General features: G+C 56.2%; 1 protein-coding gene across 5 annotated transcripts; it reads right to left on the bottom strand.

Moving 5' to 3' along the window:
- Positions 1 to 370: 370 nt before the first annotated feature.
- On the bottom strand, positions 371 to 21821 carry NUMA1 (nuclear mitotic apparatus protein 1). 5 transcript variants are annotated; one of them, XM_050980410.1, is made up of 26 exons: positions 21151 to 21821; positions 18372 to 18444; positions 17345 to 17433; positions 15561 to 15640; positions 14774 to 14856; positions 14605 to 14685; positions 14246 to 14330; positions 13722 to 13848; positions 13016 to 13170; positions 12559 to 12676; positions 11039 to 11156; positions 10584 to 10724; positions 10118 to 10240; positions 6570 to 8666; positions 5471 to 5512; positions 4444 to 4512; positions 4231 to 4341; positions 3931 to 4149; positions 3705 to 3829; positions 3367 to 3610; positions 2361 to 2628; positions 2112 to 2248; positions 1800 to 2000; positions 1345 to 1455; positions 1102 to 1257; positions 371 to 902 (listed from the first exon to the last, which is right to left on the bottom strand). In XM_050980410.1, the coding sequence occupies exons 1-26, from the start codon at positions 21459 to 21461 to the stop codon at positions 867 to 869; spliced, it is 5400 nt and encodes a 1799-aa protein (XP_050836367.1). In that variant the 5' UTR covers positions 21462 to 21821; the 3' UTR covers positions 371 to 866. The 5 variants fall into 5 exon arrangements, with proteins under 5 accessions (XP_050836367.1, XP_050836370.1, XP_050836372.1 ...); XM_050980413.1 differs by having other exon boundaries at positions 13722 to 13845; XM_050980415.1 differs by having other exon boundaries at positions 20698 to 21276.
- Between the last annotated feature and the right edge of the window lie 1382 nt (positions 21822 to 23203).

Raw genomic sequence — 23203 nt, 5'->3', positions numbered from 1 at the left:
CCACTCCTGAAGGCTGAACGTGTAGAACTCCAAGGGGCAGAGACACTACAGCCCCTGAATGTCTGTGGCAAGACTGGTGTGAGGGTGGAGAAGGTGCTTCCAGCCCCATGGCCAGGTTTGGTGAGGTTTGAAGCACTGTAATGGCAGGGCTTGCTACTGGAGCAGAGTAAGTTAAAGGAGAAAAATAAGGACAGAAATCTGCAGTATGACTGCTTGGTGGTACAGCAGGTTCCCTGGGTGAGCTTCCTGCCTTGGGATACCCTGTGTAGTTCAGTGACAGGGCAAGGAGGCCGTGCTTTTCCTCCCCTCAAGCCCTGATAAGGGTTCCAGTGCATGTGGACCGTAGGAGGAGGAAGCCAGGACCCCAAGATCAAGTGAAAAATACACTTTATTTACAAGTAGAAACATTTAAAAATGCTGCCTCAGCTTCCCTGGAAGGAACAGGAGGACAGGGCAGGCGGCAGGAGTCCCACACGCAGGGAGAAAGGGTGGTGGCCCGAGGGATGCTAAGTTTCACCTCTGTCCCTGTACCTGAGGCTGCAGAATATCTCTGGGGAGAGCTCAGCCCCTCCAGCTGCAGCCTGATGCCAGTCCCTGCACCCCTGTGTGTTTCTAGCCCTCAACCTCTGTGCATCCCCTTGCCTTGGGTCCCGGAAGATTTTAGGGTGACAGTGGGTACAGGAAGGGCAAGGGGGCCTTGCCATGCCCAGGGCACCCCCACAGCTCTCAGTGGGATATGCAAGGCAGTGGTGTGGGTGGCTCCACCTGTTCACCCTCAGTGCTCATGGGCCCTGGGGGGACAGGAAGAGGTGAGGGGATGCAGGTGGGAGGCCAGGGCAGAGCCAGCACGCAGGGACTGGGAAACCTCAGGATTGCACGTTCTTGCGCGACTGGTGACTGGCCTGGAAACGACAGAGCGAAGGTGGGAGGTTAGGAACCATGAACCTGACCGAGCCCCATGCTGGGACCTGCTGATGCCATAGCACCCCAGGGACACCGGGACAGTCCCCCTTTTCTCCATGGCCTGTATGAACCCAAGGCAGGAGTTGGGGACACTGAGCACAAGCTCAGAAGTGTAACAGCAGGTCAGGCAGTACCTACCTTGCCCTTTGGGGACTTGGCGATGCGGGATGAACGGCGTGTGCCGCTGGAGGATTTGGGAGTGCTCCTCTGGGCGACTGCCCGGCGCAGCAGGCGCCTCCCCAGCTCCCTGGGGGTGTTGAGGATGCTGAATGCCATCGACTGGCGCCTCTGAGCCTGCAGAAGAGGGGCAGGACCATTAGCTCAGGGTGGGACAGGACAGAGGGGTCTCTCCTGATCCCTCTTTTTCCCTCTGAAGCTTACTGGTGTGGCTGGGGCTGGCTGCTCGCTGTCTTGACTGGCCTGGGAACCACTCTGCGCACTACGGTCCTGGGTGGTCTGGGGCCGTGGGAAGCAGCTGGTTGGCTTCTTAGACTGGAAAACAGGGAACCAGCTAGTACTGCCATCTGAGGGTCAGCCTGCTGTGGGGCCGGCAGCAATGAGAGAACTTAGGGGCTGCAGGGAGGGGATGTGATTGAGGGTAGCAGTGCCCAGGGAGGGCAGAAGTGCTCAGCCCTTTGCCTCTGGAATGGCCTCCTTGCCAGCACTGAGAGCATCACGAGTACTAGACGCACGACTGGATGCTGGGAATACTGGACACTGGAATCCAGGATCAGTGGGAACATGTGGTGAATGGGGGCCACAGCAGGTCCCTCAAAACCTGGAACACCTCTTGTTCCCAGTAGGGTGCTGTGATGGGACGACTGGGCTGAGCTCACCGGGGGGGTGTCAGGGCCTTGGTGGGTCTCCTCAGAGAGGCGCTTCCTCTGCTGCCGGGTGGTGATGCTGCTCCCCTGGCTGCTGCGCTGGCTGCCGGCGGCAATGATCTGGGAGGTCTGCCTGCTGCCACGTTGCAGCGTCTCTTCTGGGTCCCCCATCTTCACATCCTCATCCGTGATGGTTCCCAAGGAGGTGGAGGGCTGGGGAGGGAATGTGGGCATGTTGCTGAGGGGCACTGTCCATTCCCAGACCCCCTCCCAAACTCCAGTTCTAGACAAAGGGCTGCCTGACCTCCCCCTCCCACCCCTTACCATGCTCTCTAGTGGGTAGCTGGTTTTCAGGTGGGGGGGGCGGGCCTGGTTCCGCCGCTGCAGCTCTGCGATGCGGTTCCAGTCATCCAGCTGCTCTGGCTCATCCTGGCACATGCCCAGCTTCATGGTGCTCCGGCCTAAATCCAAAGCAAGGAAGGATGAGGGGACTTCCAGGTAAGACCTGACTCCCCTAAGCCAGGGCAGAACCCCACAGCCAGCAGCTGAAGTGCCTTCCCTGCCCACACACACCGAGGCTGGAGCTGCTGGTCTGCTGCAAGCGCAGGGAGCTACGGGTGACTGGTCGGTACCCAGGGAGGCCCAGAAGTACTGAATGGCCAGGGGTCTTCTCTGGGGAGGATGCTTCCAGCTTTGCAAGAGTTTCCTGGGAGGGGAAGCTGGTGAGGGAACGGGTGGAGGCACCTGAGCGCAGACGGCCCTTAGCAGGGGAAGATGTTTTTGTGGACTGAGCCAGTGGGATGTTCTTGATACAGACCAGTTCCTCAGACTCTGCCTGTTTCTGGGAGAGAAAAATCCACAGATGGGTTTAGGTTTAATGGACCTTAAAGCTCATCTCCTTCCACCTCCTCCTTCCCTTGGCTGGGACACCTGCCACTAGACCAGGTTGCTCTAAGCTGCATCCAGTCTGGCCTGGAACACTCCCATGCATGGGGCAGTCACAGCTTCTCTGGGCAACCTGTGCCAGGGCCTTGCCACCCTCACAGGGAAGAATTTCTTCCCAAGACACCATCTAACCCTGCCCTCTGTCAATGGGAAGTCACTCCCTCTTGCCCTGTCACTCCAGGCCTATGTCCAAAGTCCCTCTCCAGGTCTCTTGGAACCTCTTTAGACACTGGCAGGAGCTCTAAGGTCTTCCTGGAGCCTTCTCCAGGCTGAACAGCCCCCCCCCCCCCCCACTCTCTCAGCCTATCTCCAGAGGAGAGGGACTTCAGCCCTTTGGAGAGTTTCTGTGACCTCCTCTGACCTTGCTCCAACAGCTCCATGTCATTCTGATGTTGGGGCCCCAGAGCTGGAAGCAGCTCTGCAGGTGGCGTCTCACCAGAGTGGAGCAGAGGGGCTAAATCCCCACATTGCACCGCTTCCCACTGTGCTGGGGATCAGCTGAGGACATGGCTGGACTTTAGGCTGCCAGTGCACATTGACAGGTCATGTTCAGCTTTTCAGTTCCCAGCATGCTGGGTCCCTCTGCAGTGCTGCTCCTGATCCCTGCATTCCCCAGCAGGGGCCCCCTGCTCACATCGGTCATGGTGATGTTGATGGTAGTGCGGCGCCGGGCAGAGCGGGTTTTGCAGCCGGAGTCGAGTGAGAAGTCACCCGCAAACTTGGCGCTGCTCTGGAGCTGCGACGGTGTCTCAGAGTGGATGGGAGTAAAGTAGAGACTCTCCAGGGATGACTTGCTCTGGGGCAGCCGCTGAGACAGCAGTGACTCTTCACTCTCTGATGGCACCACTGAGACTTCCAGCTGAGAGCTGGTAGCCTTCCTGCAGAGACAGGGGATGAGGGTAGCACCAGCAGGCTTACCAGGCCATTGGGAGCGGTGGATTTTTGGGGTGCTGGAGCAGATTGATCTGGTACCTGCTGGAGCTGAGCAGCTGTGAGTCATCGAGGCTATCAGTGCTCTGGTCAGCCACACTCTCAAAGGAAGTCTCATGTCCCTTTACTGTGGCAGTCTTCCCCTGGAATTTGCTAAGTTCCTGCACCTGAATGGGAAGCAGGGAGGAATGGATTGATCTATCCTCCAAGTGAGGTGGTGATGGAACCAAAGGACAAAAAGGGTGAAGCTCAACTATGCCATACCCACCTGAGCTTCCAGGTTGTGGATCTGGCTGGTAAGATTCTTGCAGCTCATCTCAGACTCCTTGGCCTGCAGGATGCTCTGCTGTAGCTCCTTGGCCAGCCTCTCCGATTTGCTCTGAAGCTCTGTGTTCTCTTTCTGCAGGTGCTCCATGGCCTTCAGCTTCTCTGATAGCTCCTGGTTCTGCTGCTTCTTGGCATCAAAATGACTTTTCGCCTTCTCCATCTAGGATATAAAGCAGAGGGATCCTCGTGAAGCTTCCCAGCAGTGTCAGGGACAGCAAGGCCATACTAGCCCCCAGCATACCTGCCCTTTGTAGTGCTCAGCTGCCTGCTCCTTCTGGGTGAGCTGCACCTGCAGCTCTGCCACCTTCTCCTGATGGCTTGTAACTGCGGCCTGCAGCTCCCCTTCAAGTGCCTGTGGGCAGGGAAGAGACTGGCTTAGAGGCAACCCAGGTGAGTCCCCTGGCAGCACCAACAGCTCCAGGGCTCAGCCCCCAGGTTTTTGGTCCCTCTTTACTTTAACTCTCTGCTGCTGGGTCCAGGTGGCCTTCTCATGCTGAGTCAGCTTTTTATTCAGCTCGTCCACCTGGAAGAAACAACATGGCTTGGTGAGACCAGCTCCAGATACAAAACTACAATCTTCCTGTGGAGAAGCACAGCCCCTCCTCTCTAGCCAGCTCTAGGGCACAATGAAGAAATTTCCTGCCACAGGGCGACCGTTCAGCACCACCCACCGCCAACGAAGATTCCAGGACATGGCAAGGTGACAGTCACCCCATGTTAATCCTTACAGTAAGGCTGGCTGGAACTACCCAAGTGTAAGGAGCAGCCACGGGCTGGAAGCAAAGCCTGTGTTAAGTTCCCAGTGCCCAAGCACTTGCTACCTGGAGTCCCACAGGTCATCCAGCACTCTTGACACAGGTAGCTGGCTGCTGCAAGTTTTGGCCTGGCCATGCTCTCCCTGCTTCAGGGGGTGCTTGAGGAGCCCTCAGCCCCCTGGTCATAGCCACAAGGTCTCTGCAGAGTCCTGGGCAGCTTTGGCTGGGACTGGACAGGGAAATGTGGCTTTTCCAGCATTGTTTCCCAAGTGCTAACTCCTACTGCATCTGAGATCAATGCTGCTCTAGCCACACCTGGACCATGCTCTCTGAGCACAGCTGTTCCTATCAGTTGTGCCAAGAGCTGGGCCTTGGTTAAAGGAGGGGGGGGGGGGCGGAGCGAGCCATCCCAGCACTGACAGTCTTATGCTGAGGAGCCCTGCATGCTCCTGGCAGCCACTTGCTGCATGTGCTGCCATGGGGCATGTGAGAAGCCGGCCCAAGTTGCAGGCACTAATAGGAGGGAGCAGGTGGCAGGATGGGACACCAGTTGCTACCCCTTGAAGCTGAAGGTGCCCAGAGACTTGGAGCCAAGTGCCCCATGCCTGGGTCCATATTGTGAACAGTTCACAGTACAGTACAGAGGAGAGGGTGGCTCCAGAAGGAAGTGACAAACAAGGAGGGCTGTGCTCTGTCACTGAGCAGCCAGCTGTTGATGTGTGCTACCTGCTTAGTTTGGTCCTTCTGGATTATCTCCAACTGCTCCACCTGCAAGCACAAAAAGTAGAGATGAGTACACAGCTGAGACATAGGCTGTTTTTCATACAATCATAGAGTCACTTAGGTTGGAAAAGCCTTCTGAGACTGAGTGCACTGCCAAGACCACAACTAATCCATGTCCACATGTCTGTTAAATCCCTCCAGGGATAGGTGTGGTATTGTCCACAAGGGTGCCAGGATGAGGGAAGAGACGAGAAAAATGACTCCATGTATCAGAAAGCTTGATTTATTATTTTATGATATATATTAAAACTATACTAAAAGAATAGAAGAAAGGATTTCACTAGAAGGCTAAGCTAAGAATAGAAAAGGAATGAATAACAAAGGCTTGTCTTTGGCCGAGACAGTTTGCACAGGTGATTTGTGGTTAGCCCTTAATTGGAAACAACCAGATGAGACCAATCACAGATTCTCCCTGTTGCATTCCACAGCAGCAGATAAGAATTGTTTACAGTTTGTTCCTGAGGCCTCTCAGCTTCTCAGGAGGGAAAAATCCTAAGGAAAGGATTTTTCATAAAACATGTCGGTGACAGATAGGGACTCTGCCAGTGCTGTGGGCAGACTGTGCCAGGCCTGGACAACCCTTTCAGGGAAGGAATTTTTTCCTAATATCCAACCTAAGCCTCCCCAGGCACAACTTGAAACTATTTCCTATTGTCATGCCACTTGTTAACTGGCAGAACAAGTTACCTGGGAGACCCCCATCTGGCTGCATCCTCTTTTCAGGGAGCTGTTTCACCTTTTCAGGGGAGAGACAGTTCCACCCCCCAGCCTCCTTTGCTCCAGGCTTAGCCCCCCCCCAACCCCCTTAGCTGCTGCTCATCAGACTGGTGCTCCAGATCATTCCCCAGCATCGCTGCCCTTCTCTAGAAACACTCCAGCACCTGAAAGTGACAGTCCCTTTCACACCTAGAAATGTGTCCCACACCCCTAGTCCCTGTGCTGAGCAGGACATGGATTCAGGGGCGTGCAGAAGGCTGAACACCAGCCTTTTCCAGGAGGGCTCCCCCATGCACATCCCTCCTGCTGGGAGTGGAACCCCTACCTGACTTGTCAGTCTCTGCTTCTCTTCCAGGAGTTTCTTCCTCTCTTCCAAGGCTGCTGCCTTGCTGCTCTCATACTCCTTACTCAGGTCCTCCAGCTTCTGTACTGCCTCCTTAGCCTCCTGCCTGCTGCTGGTCACCAGCTTCTCAGATGCTGCCCGCAGCTGCTCCAGCTCCTGCCTGTGCCGCTCCCTGGCCTGGCCCAGTTCCGCCTCCAGCTGCCGCTGCCCTTGGCTGCGGCTCTTGCTGAGCCCCTGGTTCTCCTCGGCCAGCCGAGCATTGGCCTGTTGCAGCCCTGCCAGCTGTGCCCCCGCCTCAGCTGCATCAGCCTGCAGCCGCTGAATGGCTCGCTCCTTTTCTGCCAGCTGCTCCCGCAGTGACGGCACCTCCGCCACCTCCAGCTTGGCCTGCGCTAGCTCGGCTTGCAGCACGGACACAGCTTTTGCTTTCTGCTCCAGGTCCTGGCGGTGCTGGCTTTCAAGGGAGGCATGCTTGGCCCGAGTGCTGTCGAGCTCCTGCTGCAGAGCAGCCAGGAGCTGCTCCTTCTGTAAGCACTTGTCCTGGCAGATCTTTGCTTCCTGCCGCAGCTCATCCTCCCGCTCACTCTGGCTATGGCGGTCCCTCTTCAGGGCCTCAATGGTCATCCGCTGCTTCTCCATCTCGTCCTGGCACCGCTGCACGTCCACCTTCATCAATGAGCACCTCTCAGCTGCACGGGAGGCTGCGGTGGCCATCTCTGTCTGCAGCACCCGCAGCCTCTCCTCCAGCTTCTTGCTCTTCTCTGACTCAGCCAGGATCAGGCGTTTCAGCTCCTTGCTCTCCCCTTCCTTCTCTTTCACTTGGTGACGGAAGATGGAGACCTCCTGCTCCAGGCTGCTGATCAGGCTATTCTTCCTCTCCATCTCCTGGACACACTGGGACACTTGTTCCTTCCAGCTCTCCTTCTCCTGCACGGCAGAGCGGAGGGACACCAGCTCCTTCTCTGCAATCCGCAGCTGATCCATGGTGCCTTCCAACTCCTTGGACTTGAGCTTCTCCTGGGACAGCTGCTGGGAAACTCCCTCCAGTGCCTCAGCAGCTCTCTGGGCATCCGCCTCCAGCTTGGCTACACGCTGGGCTGCTGCTTGCTCTGCCACCGCCATCTTCTCCTGAAGGGATGAAATCTCAGCCCTCAGCTTTTGCTCCTCACTCTCCTTCTCCTTTGCCCATGACTGAGCGCTGGACAAGTCAGCCTGGAGGCTAGCCAGCCGCTCTGCCTGGGCCTCCAGCACAGCCACCTTCTCCTGCTCAGCTTGCAGCTGCTGACAGGTCCGGCTGTGCTCCCGGCTCAGCGCCTGCATTTCCTCCTTCAGCCGCCTGCACTCTTCATCGGCAGCAGGAGAGGCTCCCAGAGGCTGCTCCCGGCTCTCCTCTGACACTTGGCGTGTGGCCAGCTCCTCACCCTGCTCCAGCAGAGCTGGCTCCTGGCCCTGAACCAGCTGCTGTCTCTCTGCCTCCAGCTCAGCAATCCTGGCCAGGTTGCCTTCCAGGCACTCGGCTGCCCGTCTCTTCTCATCCTCCAATATACCCTCAGTGTTCCGCAGGGATTCCTCCAGGAAGAGCAGCTGCTCCTGCAGGCGGCTGTTCTCCCGGGCCAGCTTCTCCTTCTCAGCCAGCCTCTGCTGGCTCTCCTTTAGCCTGCCCTCCAGCTCCTGCAGCTGGGCTTTCAGTGCCTCTGCTGCCGCTCCCTGCTGCCGCTGGGCACCCAGCTCCAGGATCTGGGCTTCCAGTTCGCCGACCTTGCGGCTCAGTCCAGTCTTCTCTTCATCCGTGGCCTGCAGCTGGCTGCTAAGGGACGCATTGGCCTGCTGGAGCTGCTGCAGGGCAGAGTCCCTTTCCCGCAGAGCCTGCTCATGCTGGGCACTGAGGGCAGCCAGCTGCTCAGCCAGCTCCTTGGCAGCCTGTGCCTGCAGGTCTCGCTTCAGTCTCTCTTGGGCCCGGTGGCTCTCAGAGAGGGAGCTCTGGAGGCTGGTGACAAGGCTGTCCAGCTGCTGCTTCTCCTCCTCCAGCTGCAGTCCTTTGGCTGTGAGGCTGGACACTTCCTGCTTCAGCTCCTCCAGCTGGCAAACAGAAGAGCAGAGAGACTGTATTGGGTCTGACTGAGAGAAATAGTGCTGCTCAGTGGTACCCAAAACACTGGTGTATCACCAACACCTTTCCAGCTACCCATGCAAGCACAGCACTGTGAAAGCTTCCAAGGGAAAATGAACTCTTACCCCCCCAGCAAGGGTCTGAGAGTGGGCAAGATCCTGGGAGTGGGCACAATGAGGCCCATTGACAAAAATTACCCAAAGGGATATTCCACAACATATGATGTCAGCTCAGATATAAAAGCTAAGGGATGTAAGAGGAATGGAGGGTAGTCATTATTTTAGTGTTTGCCTTCTGGAGCAACCACTACAAGTGCTGAAGCCCTGCTTTCCAGGAAGTGTCTAAATATCACTCGCTGATGGGAAGTAGATATTAGCTTTTCTCTTTGCTTATGCACACAAACTTTCACTTTTCCTTTTTTGCTTTAGTAAGTTGCCTTATCTCAGCCTACTAGTTCATTTCCATCTTATTTTTCTCTACCCTGTCCTGCTGGGAAGGGGAGTAATAGCAGAGCTTGGTGGGTGCCTGGTGCCCAGCCAAGGTCACACTACTACTGAAACAGAGTAGAAATTTTCCAGGTTCCAGGGTAGAAATCCTTTTTGATTTAGGTTAAATGTACATCTTTTAGTTAAGCCTTGGAATCCTAGCTGTTTAGTCTGAGCTCAGAAATTGCTTCAGTGAAAGACAGAGATAAGGGAGGGGGGAGACAGGTCAACTTGGCCTAGGAATTCTTTCTGATAACAAAAGAACTAGCGCTAAATGTCACGCGAAGTCTGTAAAATGAATATGTATGAACCTGTTGTGAAATTGTATGCGTATGTATTTGGGGAGAAAGACAAAAAGAGACCTGAAAATCCCAGAAGTACGCATGCCTTTTAAGGGGAGTAATCCCCACATGCGTCCAGCACTGCACTAAACATACCCGCTTTACAACTTTTACAAAGTTGTAGAGTTTTTGATTTTCTCCGCAAAACACTACAGGGACAAAACATGCATCCCCTAGGTAGTACTCAAGCTGTAGCCAACATGCCCACCAGAGTCCCACGTGCTGCATCCCTCTGGGAGCTGCCCAGTGCCTGCCTTCCCTCCCATCACACCCCAAGGGCACCTTGCTTTTCCCTCAGCCTTGTGCCACTGCTCCCTTGGACCAAACACCTTCTTTTCACTGTGCAGTAGATGCTCTCTTCACAACCAGTTAATATTGTGAGAGGCTGGGGAAGCCACCAGCTCTCTGGCAGTAGTATTTGCAAATTCAGCCCAAAAGGAGCTCTCCCAGAGTGCTCAGCCCCACATCCCCTATCCAGCAGCAGAGAGCAGCAGGCTTCTGCCCCACATGGCTTTGCCATTCATCTCCTGGCACCTGCTGCTCTCTCCAACTGGAGCAGTTTACCAAGCCCTTGCTGCAGGAGCCCCAGTGTACCTTCAAAATGTCTCCCATGACTTCTCCCTTCTCCTGGGTGCTGCACTCTTCCAGCTTGGCCAACTGGTCCTCCAGCATAGAAATCTTTCCCTGTAGAATCTCGATTTTCTCTTCTGAGCATTTCTGGTGACAGAGATGGGACTGAGCATGGTGCAAGACAGAAGAGCCAACCAACCAAGGAGAGGCACAGTCACCCACTCAGTATTGACACCATGCTTTACCAGCAGCTTTGTCTCTCCCCACTACAAGGACAGCAGCCTGTCCTACCATGGGGAACCCTTCCTTAGTTTCAGGGAGAGGCTTCCCACGGGAGCTGACAGTTACACAGCTTCTCCCTGTGTACTGGCAAAAATGGGCAGGAGGGCTCCTGGCGCCTGCACCCTGCTTGCAGTTGGTGTGTCCCCCAGCTGGGGGGGACTGTGGGGGAGCTACAGGGGGGGCACCCATACTCCCCAGGCCCCCTGACCTTATCCTGCAGGGCTGTATGCAGCTCCTTCTCCAGCTGCCGCTGCTTTTCCTGTGACTGAGCCATGGCAGTGTTGTGCTCCTCCGAGAGTTCATTCAGGGCTCGTTGCAGCTGGACCATATTGCTGGCGATCTCCCGCAGCTGCCAATGAAAATCCATCCAGTCCAGAAGAGAGGCAGTGTGCCTTTGCTGTTCAGGGCTCTGCCTACATCCCCATTCCCAAGAGCTGCAGCACACATGAGTATCCTGGGTTCTGGGTGTTCACCACATACAGGCAGCTCCACCCAGCCCTCATTCCCGCCAGATTTCCAAGGCAGGATTGGTCACTGGGTCAAAGATCGCATTAGCAGAACCATAAACATCCCAGCATCCAGCACTGCCATCAAATCCTCCCCCCGGGCTCCACCACAACCAACTGGGTTTTGGGGACATGGAGAGGACACTGCACCCCATACCTTGAAGGAAAGATCCCCATTCTCCTCGGAGAGCTGGTTGATTTTTCGGTCCATCTGGGCTTTTTCAGTCTTCAGGTCCTGGCACTGCCTGAAGGCCTCGTGCAGGCGCCCCACCAGGCTGTGGGAAAAGAGGTGGTGCATGCTGGCAGCAGGCAAGGATATCACTGGGGATCAGTGTGCTGAATATTGCCACAGAAACTAAAGGTTCTAAGGGATCTTCATGCCTTGCTGTGACTCTACCATCAACCCAGCTCTAAAACTGGGTCCCAACAGGTGACAGAGTAGAGATAAGCAATGTTTGTGCTTTGCAGAAGCCCAACTGCTCCAAACTGAGAGCAGAGGCAGCTGTGGGACTCCAGCCACCCCCCTGCAAAGGGAAATAAGTGAGGGAAGGACAAAAAAAGCCATGGCACTTCCAGTGCAGGTTGGGCAGCCTTCCTGAGTAAACAATGGCACAGGGACAGAGCAAAGACCAGTACAAGTGCAACGTGATTTCAAGTGTGTGACAAAGCCCAGTACATGGGATCAAAGTAAAGGCCTGGGAAATGGGCTGGAGTCAGGAGTTCCAGGATCACCCTGAAAGCTTCCTCTTTTCCAGGGCAGGTGAGACGCACAAAGGCAGCACACCCTTTTCACATAACAAGAATAACTGCTCCCATGCAGGGTTTGGATTAAGAGTGGGCTGTTAGAACAGGCTGCATGGTTTGGAACTGGATCCATGCCCACTGCAATAAAAATGGGCTGCAGGCCATAACTGCCCTAAGGGCATGGGCAGTGTGATGGTGGCACAGATGTGTCATGGGCTGATCCCACAGCGTGGGCAACAAGGGAGGAGGGGATTCTGCTCCTCTCTGGTGGGACCCCATCTGCAGAGCTGCCTCCGGCTCTGGTGTCCTCAGAATCACAAGGATGTGAAGCTGCTGGGGCAAGTCCAGCAACTCCAAGGGCTGCTGGAGCCCCTCTGCTCTAGAGACAGACTTGGAGAGACCTGGGAGTGTTCAGCTTAGAGTTGAGAAGGCTCTGGGGACACCACAGAGCACCTTTCAGCACCTAAAGGGGCTCCAAGACAGCCAGAAAGGGACTTTGGATAAGAGTCTGGAGTGACAGGACAAGAGGGAATGGTCTTCCACTGACAGAGGACAGAGATCAGATATTGGGCAGAAATTCTTCCCTGAGAGGGTGATGAAGCCCTGGCACAGGTTGTCTAGACAAGCTGTGGCTGCCCCATCCCTGTAAGTATTCAAGGCCAGGTAGGAGGGGGCTTGGAGCAACCTGGTCTAGTGGAAAGTGTCCCTGCCCATGGCTAGGCATTCCAGCTGAATGAGCTTTAATCTTCCAACCCAGACCCTTTTTAGATTCTGTGCCTGCTGTCTTCTCCCCAGCAGCAGAGGAACAACAAGGTTTGCTTTCTCCCCTGTTTCATGCACTGCTAGGGAAGAGACAGATAACATAGAGTCTGGGGATGTGGGAGTGACAAGGTCCCACCTAGGAGGAAGGAGTGCATGTTCCTGGAGGATTACCTCTCATTCTTCTCCCTCAGCTCCTCCATTTCTTTGGGCTCCAGCTGGTCTTCAGCTTGCTTCTCAGTGAGCTTAACCAAGCGATCAATCTGCTGCTGCATCGTGGTGATCTGAGCATCTGGGGAAGGGGGCAAGAAAGGGCCCATTACCAACTTTTCATGTCACCTGAAGCCCCCACAACAGCATTTCTGCACAGAAACCCTCTGCAGCAGGAGATCAAAGAGCCAGGCTACCAGTGCTGCTGCTCAGCATAGGTTTTGCTTCAGTCACGGCTTTTGTTGCCCAGGATATATAAGGGAATACAATATGGAAGGAACCTGGAGTCTCACTCGTGGCATGGCAGGATAGACCATGCATGAGCAGAGTTGTGGTGGGGTCACAAAAGAAAACTCAGAGAAACAAGGGGAGATCTTTGCCCCAGAGCCCTCCCTGCACCCCAGGATGTGCTGGTACTGACCCTTCTCCATGACGAGCTTGTGATTCTCCGCCACCTCCTCCTCCAGCTCTTCCTGTTTCTTTCTCTCAAAAGCCAGCTGCACCTTCAGCCGCCGCAGCTGAAACTGGGGTGTCTGCATGATATCCCCCATGGGTGAAGACGGAGTGCTGGGCAGGCTGCAGGGAGACACACACAAGCTGGATTATCCTGAGCCAGCCCAGGCCCCATGCAGCCAGACCCACTCTGCTACCCCCATCTCTGGGGCAGGTTCTCCTGCCTGGATCCCCAAGGGACTGCTGCCTTAAAAATCTAGGAACATAACAACACACATACAAAACAATCTCCATAAAGGAGGTAATATAAAAGCTGGTCTTTCATTGGAGGCCTCCAGGGGCAAATATGGAAAAATGCCTCCACTTGGAGACACGGTTTAATGGTGGCCTTGGCAGCGCAGAGGGCACAGTTGGACTCGATGGTCTCAGAGGGCTTTTCCAACCTGAACGATTCCATGATGCTAAAAGGAGCTAGAGCCCAAGCTCACCTCCATCATCCATCCCCACATCATGCCGAAGCAACGTGCAGCTGTGCAGCAGGAGAGCACCAAGGCAGAACAGGGCATTCCAGGGAGTCAGTGTGCAGCCTGGCTACACCTGTGGGTCCCAAAAGCTGCCCTACCCACCCCTCCCTTCCTTCATTTCCCCTGGCAGCCAGGAGGCAGGGCACGTACTTGGTGCTGGGGAAGGAGGCGATCCTCTGCAGCTCCAGGAAATGCACCTCTTGCTTGTGCGGGAGAGACAACAGTGGGGAATGTTCCTCAGAGCTGCTGCTGGACACACTGGACAAGGAAGGCTCTGCTGGAAATAAAAAGGGAGAAGAAGGCTGCAATCTTTAATATCCAAGAGGCTGAGCAGCTAAAATCTCAGAGGCACAGGAACCACAAATTCCAGTAGGGATGGAACAGCCAACTGAGGAAGCCATAAACCTGCCCTACATCCCCATCCCTCCTGCTACACAGTCCTTCCCCAGTAACTCTGCTCCAACAAGACTGTCAGCATCCCACCTGCTCCTCTCCTCCAGGGAAAGGCTGAGGTACTGCTGAGTAGGAAGAGCCAGCAGGTCTGAGGTAGCCCTACTCTTGGGAGTTTACAGGGGACTGTTTTGTAGCTGAGCACATCTGGGTTGTGCAGCTGCCTTTACAGCTGCGCAGCTACAGCAGCACAAACAGGAAGAAAAGCCAGGCCCAGCACTTACCTTTCCTTTGCAGAAATGGCTCCAGATTCTCATTCAGGCACTCCTCGTTATCCAGCACAAATTTGACGATTGATGCCAGTTCAACCTGTGTTGGAGGAGCTGCAGTTAGTGGCTCTGCTGCAGGTCACAGGCAGCACCACAGCAGGCGTGGGGCAGCTCCCTGCCTGCCTGTGCTGCTGGCCACACTTGCCTGCCGCAAGCTTTTGATAGCCCCAAAACCACCAGAGAGCACCACGGTGCCCACTCCACATCGTCTTTCAATGAGACCCAGGAGGGCAAGTCCCAGAGCACCTTCCCCCAAAGGAACCACTGCTTCCCCCTGCATCCCAGATCCAGAGGAGGAACCCCAAAGGGATTACCTGGGTCTTGTAGTCAAATTCATTCCAGTCCCCAGGGTTCTTGGAACTCATAGAGGTGTGATATAGGAGCAGCACGGCCACCTGAGCAAGGCAGGAAAAGCATGAGTAACCCCAGGCCAGTCTCAAGCACATTGGTGCCATCTGGGACTAAAACATGCTACACAGTTACCTTGGCCAGTGCCAGCTCCTCTCCATCCAGGAGTTTCTGTGCAGAGACAAGGTTTTCTGCAGCCAATTTGTGCCGGCAGTGCTCTGCAACATGAAGCAGAATTCCCAGTCACACAGGAGCCACTGGGCACACTGCCTCCCCTGAGGTGGCACTCATGGCTAGGAGGGCGCTGTAATGCATCCCCAGGGAGAAGGGACATGGGGCAGAATGGGCTCCAGAGCTGAGATCCCAGTGGTCAGCCTTGGCCATTAACTCTGACCAACTTTCATTCCACTCCCTGGAATTCCACCCTAAATCCCAGCCTCCCCACCTTGGCATCTCCCCTCCAACATCAGCAGAGAGAGCTCTCTGCGTGGGATATGAGGTGGGATATGGTGTCTTCCCTTGAGGAAAGGCTGAGCAAGAGTGTGAGATACTTCCCATTTCCCCTCCAAGGATTTCTGCTTGGGTAAAGGTTTTCAACTGGGATTGGAAGAGCTTGATTCCAGGCACCCAACTAGGAAAACTGCTCCAGGCAGCATCACCAGAACAGACACTGGCACCCTGCCCATCACACCCATGACCTCCTTTGCTCTGAACCCAGGCTCTGATAAGGATTTCCATCTGGAAGTTTCCCCTTCCACAGGCTGCTGCAGGAAAGCTGCTGGCACCTCGCAAAGCTGTTGATGTGGGGTGAGGGGGTCACTTTGTGGAGAGGGAAGCTGCAGACAGCAGACAAGACTCTCTCAGAGGTCAGGGGCACCGAGCAGGGGCAGTCGCTTTCCCCAGCACCAGCGGAGGGTCTTACTCTGCAGGAAACCATGGATGAAGGAGATCCTCTCTGGCAGTGGCTGCTCCAGCACAGACTCCCCCTCCTTGCTCCTGTGGCTGGAAGAGTGCAGAGTGTGCATTAACTCCTTCTGGAGGGATTAGACCAACGCTGAGTTTTGTGCAGCAGGGTTTGCTGAGCCAGGGGCTGGCTCTGGGGCACTGCTCTGCCTTCAGCCCCCACACCAGGGCCAGCAGAGCCAGGACTAGCCACAAGATGCACGGGAGTGGAATCCCCTGGAATCCCCTGCCAGGAGAGCAGCTGCAGCTGGGCAGCTAACATCCTCCCCTTGAGCACTGCTTCCTATTCTGCCTGCCAGCCCCAGCATCCAACACAGCACAGGAAGCTTGTGGTGGCCCCACTGGCTGGGAAGCACCACGGGGGCCAGTCCATGCCTGGAGCCTCGGGCTTTTCTTGCTGGATTTTGGGGAGGCTGAGGCTTCTTCATGCACTTACTTGTGACTACTTCCTGAGTAGCCACCAGTTCATGGAATATCTTGAGTTGGAAAGGACTCACAAGGGTTACTGAACCCAACTGCAGCTCAGAAATGGCATGCCCACAACCGACACCAATCATGCTTGACCAGCACTGCTTCAGTACTGTCACTTACTCCCAAGGTGCCAAAACCAGGAACCTGGTCTGGGACAGGGGCTGCCACGAGGATTTGCTCCTCCTCACGGACTTCCCCTTGTGCCACCAGGAGCTCCTCAGATCAGCCAGCTGCTGTGGCAGCTGCCCTGCTGCCACCCCACTTTATCAAGCAATGGCCAAGCCTCTTTAGAGAGCATGTGCCACCAGGATCCCTACTAATCCGAGCTGGAGCACAGGCCCAGGAGATTAACCAGGTCTGACTAAATATATCTGTGGTGCAGGCAGCTCCTTCCTCCCCACCCACTGCAGGCAGATCCCTGCTCCAGGCAGGCTCTCCTTACCCTGTGCAGGAGGTAATTATAGTAGACAGGCTCCCAGTGAGCCTCCCACCGGAAGGGTTTGAAAGCAATGCATGGCAGCCCCACACCCTCTCAATTTGTTTTGCCAGCTCCTTAACCACCAGGCTTCGTCCCACCTCTGATGCCCATTATGGCCTGTAGATTTTGGTTGCCCCTTGCTCCCAGGGAACAAACATGATTCTTGAAGGAGGCATTCCTCCCACCCCTGCCCAGCCACCTCAGGTCCCAGGGCAGAGCACACAAGCTCCATCCTGACCACACTATACTCAGCAGCAGCCTGACATCCCCAGGCAACAGAAGCACTTCATGAGGCACAAACTGTCATTCTTTACACTGCTTTCCAGATACAAGGTTTCCTCAGGATCCCAAGGCTGCCACTCAGGAAAACTTGCTGAGCTGTTCCCTCACCAGAGCAGCATCAACAGAAATGGATAATGATCTGTGCAGCTGCAGGAACCCCTATGCCACTGGCAGCAGCACTCAGGTCTTTTCTTCACTGCCAGGAGCAAACCCATATGTTAAGTACCAGATGTGATAACAAGTCTCAAATGACAGGAGATCTGACCAAAACATTCCCTGGGCAGCTCTGTGGGACCCAACAGCTCTGCAGGCAGACCCCAGCTGTGCAGTGGCACAGAGGAGATGCAGATCCCAGCATCTCATAGACCAGAGGAGGAATAAATACCCCAAGACCCACCCACCCCCTGCCCAAGACAGGAGCCTCTTAGCTCCTGGGGGCTGAGGCCATGGCTCCAGGACAGCACAGACCCAGCTGTGTGGTCTGAAATTTGTACACAGCTCTCCATACTCACATTTTGTGGATAATTCTGATGAAGACACTACAGTCCTGGAGCTGGGACAGATCATTGAGGGGATCAGGACAAACCTTTGTGCTGTTCACCTAGAAATGGGGTGGGACAGTCAGAAAGCAGAAACCAAGGCAACACTGTGCTGTGCCACTCACCACCTCCAGTCCTGGCAGGGGACAGCAAGACTGGTCTGGGGGTGAAAGTAAATCCACCCCTTTAAACCACCCCTTCCCAGAGAACAGATGAACATGATCCCCACAGCCCCACGTCTGGGAGTCTGGCACAGGTCCCATTTATCACACTGCTAGAGCCCCTCTTCCCTGGAGAGGCTGAGGCCTGGGGGTGTTCAGAGTGAAGAAAAGAAGCCTTCAGGGAACCTTAGAGCCCCTGCCAGTGCCTAAAGGGGCTCCCAAAAGAGCAGGAAAGGGACTTTGGACAAAGGCCTGGAATGACAGAACAAGAGGGAATGGCTTCCCACTAGCAGAGAGCAGGGTTAGATGGGATATTGGGAAGAAATTCTTCCCTGAGAGGGTTGTCCAGAGAAGCCATGGCTGCCCTATCTCTGGAAGTGTTCAAGGCTAGGTTGGATGTGGTTTGGAGCAAGCTGGTCTAGTGGGAGGTCTCCCTGCCCATGGCAAGGCATTCCAGTTGAATGAGCTTAAAAGCCCCTTCTAACCCTAACCATTCTATGAGTTTTCACTTGGACACACCAGTGCTTTGTGAGACAGATCCAACAACTCCTCTACAGTACAGCTGCTGCCTGCTTCAGGCTCAGCTCCATCTCCCAGGCAGTTTCTATGACCAGACCAAGCCATTCCAGCATTTCTGGTTACTCAACAGGAAGGGTGAGCAAGGCTTCTCCTGCAAACAGCCACCTGCCCAGGAACAGTAGGAACTGGACTACCCTAGGGCCTGCCCCAGCCACAATCCCTCCTGTGACAAGCCCCAGCATCATATCCCAAAGCTGCCAGAGCTGGCAGCAGCATGTCCCACCTCCGCAGGGAGCTCCAGCAGAGGAGGGGGGACTTACCCAAGCGAGGAGAGCAGCAACTCTTGCACCATGAAGAGACATTGTGGCCAGCCTATCAGATTCCTTCCCAGACCTAAAAACACCAACAAAGGGGGAGGGGGGATAAAAAAGGTAAACTATAATAATTATGTTACTAAATTACTTGCACCCAGCACCAGGCATTTGTGCCCACCAAGGAAGGATGTGTCCCTGCATCTGGCCAGCTGTGCAGTGGCAGCCAGCATCCTCCTGCTTTCCCACAGGCTCAGAGTGGGGAGCAATGCTGAACAGCAGCCAGGCCCACTCCCACAGACTAGGATCCTGACAAGGGGTCAATGAAAAACTGTTGCTCGGGCTCCTCATTCTCCTGCTGTGCCTTCTTCCCTCCCTCTTGCCTCCAAATGTCACTAACATTTCTTGCCCAGCAAGGTAGTGGTCAAGCCATTGAAGCGCTGCCAGCTCCCCTTCCCACTGCTGCTAGTGAAAGAACCACCAGCTGGGGGCACAGGGAGCTCACAGCTGCATTGGGTGGGAGCAGGGATGAACTGCCCTGATGGGATCTGGGATCACTGCCAGGTCCCCTTCACAGCGACCTTTGCCTCTATGCTGGCTGTCCCCAGTGCCACCCTGGTAGTCTTCCAGGGCAGGGGACTGCTGGGAGCCAAAAAGTGACCCAGATGAGGAGGGGACTCCCCACCCAGTATTGCACCTGGACACCTGCACCATGACGGGCCAGGAGCCTGGTCAGGATCTGCAGCTGCTCAGCACAGCACAGCCAACCCGTCACGGTGACTTTGGGGACTACAGAGCTCCCACTGCCATCAGTCCAGCTGGGAAGCATGGGATCCTCAGCAGGACAGGTCCTCCCTCCAGTTTGGCTAAAACCCAGCTCCTTGACCCACGGCTGGGTCACTCAGCAACTACTGTCCCTCCCCCGGTGGGACAGCCAAGACCTCTCTCTAAAAATCCACCCAAAGGCACCGGGTAAAGCACTCGAGCAGCACTGGATGCAGACCCTCAGAGAAAACCGTGTCCCACCAGCGTCGAGCTGGGTTTCCCCAGAACCAGTCTGCAAACACACTGGTGCCTGGTGTGAGATCTGGACGGGCAGGACTACCCGCTCCTGCCGCGGTCACGGCCTGGCCTGTCACTGGTGACACTGGCCACCGTGAGCGTCTGAGACAACGCCATGACCCGCCGTGAGGACGTGCCATTCGTGATGGCAGGCGGGAAGTGGTTGGGGAGCCCGCCAGCGGCCGTGAGCGCCTTCCAGCTGCATCCCCGCAGAGAGCAGCTGCAGGGGGGCGGTGGGGACCGGGGAACGAGCTCCGGAGGTGGCGGCGGCCACGGCGGCATTGTCCTTCCCCTCCTTCCCCTGCGCCGCTCCGGTCACAACACGGCGTTACGCAAGCCCGCGCTCCGGAGCTCCCGACGTGCCAACGCGCCGGGGGACGCAAAGCCCGCGGGCCCCAGGCTGTCCCGGGCCAGGGGTCCGACTGCAGGAAGCACCCAGGCGGGGTGAGCGACCCACGGCAGCCCCCGGCACGGACGGGCCCGCAGCTGGCGCGGGGCAGAGGGGGAGAGCAGCCGCCGACCCGAGCGCCCGGATGTTGGCGAGCGCGGCGCGGCCAGCCGCGGCCCCGGGGACCCGCACCTCGGGGGCTGGCGAGGGGCCGGGCCAGGAGCCGTACGCTGTGGCGAGGCGGCGGAGCTAGGCGAGCTGAGCTTCGCCGCCCCCGCCTCGCTCCCCCCAGCCCCGTGGAAAACAAAACAAGGAAGAGGCAGAAAGTCTTTGTTGGGGCCTTACCGGGGCCGCGCGGCCGTCGTCGGCGCGCTGGGGCTAATCCGCCATGAGCGCTGGCAAGCCGGGAAGGGCCGGGAAGCCAGCGGCCACGCACAAAAGAAAAGTTGTTGAGCTTCTCTTCGGCGGGGCTGGCAGGCGGCGGTTCCCCTGCCTGGCCCTGCGCCACCCCACGTCACCGCGCCGGGGCCGCGCTCGTTAAAGGCGCACGGCACAGAAACCTCCGGCGCCTCGCCACGGGGAGGGGAATCCTCCGAGCCTGGACGCGCTCACCGCCGTCACCCTGCCCAGGCCGAGTGACGGAGAGCTGTGCCGGTGGGTCGGGCACAGACCCGCTCCCGGCCCCAGCGCAGCTCGGGGAAGCTAGGGCTCGGCAGAGAAAGGCCCCCGATGCTACGTCTCCCCCTAACCGGGACTGGGTCCCAGCTGACCCCTGAAAAATTACCCCGATACGCACACACCCCGCGGCCACAGATTCGACGGGAACCGGACCCCACAGGTCACCAGCTAGACCAGGGAGGACTCGGACGAGAAAGGGACGCTCACCCCTCGCTGTTGTTCCGGAGACTCTCAGAAGTCATCTCCGCAACGCCCGGGCTGCCTGAGGAGGCTCAGGGCCGCAGGATGGGGCTGCCCCGAGTACGGCACAGGAAGGGCACAAGGAGAAGGTTCTTTCAAACCGGCGCTGGGGGCAGCAGAGGAACTCGCAAGGAACGCGGCCGCCGACTGCCGCCGGCGAAGGCTCCGACTTTGCCAAGCCCCAAGAAACGAAGAACCACACGCCCGAGCCACAGCGCTCCGGCTGCGACTGCCCCGTCCTTAGGGACGGGGACGTCGCTGAGCTTGGCCCGAGACGGAGGCTGTGCCACAGGCGTGCCCCGCCCGCCCGAGGGTTCCGTGCCTTGCCCACCTCTGGCACAGCCTCGCTCTGCGGCCCTGAGCCCCCGCCGAGGGAACCACCGGGGCCCGCCCCGTGGGTGACCTCAGCTTTCCCCGTACCGTGACCGTTCCTGGGGATCGTCTCCGTCTTCGGCGCCACCAGGGCTCCAGCCGTACTGGCGATCCTCTACCACACCGAAGCCGCCAGGGCCCGGGTCGCGGCCGCGCTTACTGGAACAGCAGCGGCCGCTCTTATTCGAACGGCAGCGCCCGCCCCCGCTGCTGCCCATTGGGCACCGCCGGGCCGGGGGCGTCACGCGGGAGGGTGGGCAGCGAATCGCGGGGTCCGGCACTCGCGTCGAACCGGAGGGGAGAGCGTTCTGCCGGTCACCGGGACGCACGCGGGGCCATGGGCTACTTGGGGGACACATGCAGCAGTCCCAGCGAGGGAAGCCCTACTGTCGGGGGTGTTATAGGGCTGCCTATATGGGGCCAAGGGGAACATAGGCACGGGTCCCTCGTGAAGGAACAGTGACACAGATGGGACCACGGGCGTGTGTGGGAGTGTGGGTCTCAAGCCCCCACTCAGAGGTGAGGACACATGAGGGCAGGTTGTGTGACATGTGGAGGGGGTTGTGTGGGGCCACACGGAGTACTGGAAGCCCACAGTGAGTCAGGGGACGCATGGGGGACTCTGGCAGGGTGTCACATGCAGACACCCTACTCTGCCCTGCAGTGCCAGCTAGGCAGGGGTCCTCACCCGCCCCCAAACCTGTCCTGACCTACTAGTGGGGCCTTTTCTCACCTGGGAGGTCCTGCACTTGTCCCCGTGGCCACAGCCCTATTTCATCCTGTAGAGGCACAGATAAGTTTAGTCACGGACTGGATTGTGGTGGTGCATGTCCCCACCACTGCCCAGGCCCCACCAAGACCTGAGAAATGGCCTTGGCCATTCACAAAGAGCACCCAGACTAAGCCCCTCTTGAGCTTATTGGATATAATCTGTTCCAAGGAACTAACAGATGTTTATTGAACATCTGTTTTTTAATGAACAAATTTGGAAACTTATTTTTCTTGCCTGAGTAATGACCCAAGTGGAACAGTATTTTTGCTGTTGAACCTTCAACCAACTCAAATTGTGGCCAGGATGGAAAATTACTATGACTAAAGCCCACTCTCTTGCAACCTTCCAGACAGCAATCCCAAGTGAGACCCTTTGAGCTTGCAATTATAAAGGGCTAATGGATACTGAAGCCCACCCTCTAATGACCCTAAAAACCACAGTCCAAAGTCTCGCTGAGCATCCTATTCCCAGAACATTGGAGAGCTAGTGCATATGTCTCAAACATAGACACTGGGATGGCTGTGGACTCAAGCAAGGACTGTTGGTAATAAACAAGGACTGTAGATATTAACACGCCACAAGAAAGAAAAAGATGTGGCCAAAGAAGGGAGGCAAGGTCACATAGAGCAGCACTGGAAAAAAATCCTTGTTGTAGTTCCTGTTGATAAGCACAAGACAGTACAGCATAAGCACAGGAATGAGTGGCAGGAAGTAGGCATGGACTATAGGGTAGGATTGAGACGAACAAAGACCCCCCCCACCCCAAACCGTCGGACCTATTTCCAGGAAGACCTGAAAGAACTGACTGTGCATCATAACTAATTTGCATAGAAAATGAGAAATCCATCCTCAGGCTGCGCAAACCTATCCATAAGAGGTGTCGGAACTCAAGACATACCTCTGGGAGTCTGGAGTTTCCTGGGACCCTTGCCAGGGGGCTCAGAGACCCTGGCACACAGCCCAGAACACGAGTGGGTTCGAGTACGAACCACGGAACAACTTAACACCTTTACATGAAGAGATAAAAGCCATGGCAGTTTAGATAATATAAAAATAAAGTACTCACAGGGTGTAAATGTAGGTTTTAGGATTTTTGGTATAGGGGTTTCTGGTGACAAGATGGAGGGATTTGGGTGTGTCTAGCCTTTCTTCTTCTCTACCTCCATCTTCACTGGTGATGTTGGTACTTTTAGATTGGTCTAAAGTAGAAAAACACTGTCTAATATAGATGATAGGTATTGGAAAATAACTGTAAATATTGTACACGTAGTTTGTAGTATATAAAGATAACACCGCCCTGGGGGTGGGGGAGTGCCTCTGACTGTCCTG

This window comes from Serinus canaria, chromosome 1 (genome assembly GCF_022539315.1).
Source record: "Serinus canaria isolate serCan28SL12 chromosome 1, serCan2020, whole genome shotgun sequence".
Lineage (NCBI taxonomy): Eukaryota > Metazoa > Chordata > Aves > Passeriformes > Fringillidae > Serinus > Serinus canaria.
The sequence above is the reverse complement of the archived record's forward strand: the minus strand, read 5'-3'. Positions and strand labels throughout refer to the sequence as shown.

Bases quoted from the DNA above. Each gene is read 5' to 3' on its own strand.
- NUMA1 (XM_050980410.1), bottom strand. From the start codon at position 21,461: ATGTGTCCCCCAAGTAGCCCATGGCCCCGCGTGCGTCCCGGTGACCGG. The intron at 13,849-14,245 runs GTAAGTGCTGGG...TTTTATTTCCAG, and splicing joins GCCATTTCTGCAAAGGAAAG to CAGAGCCTTCCTTGTCCAGT. The intron at 5,513-6,569 runs GTAGGGGTTCCA...TTGTGCTTGCAG, and splicing joins AGCAGAGACTGACAAGTCAG to GTGGAGCAGTTGGAGATAAT.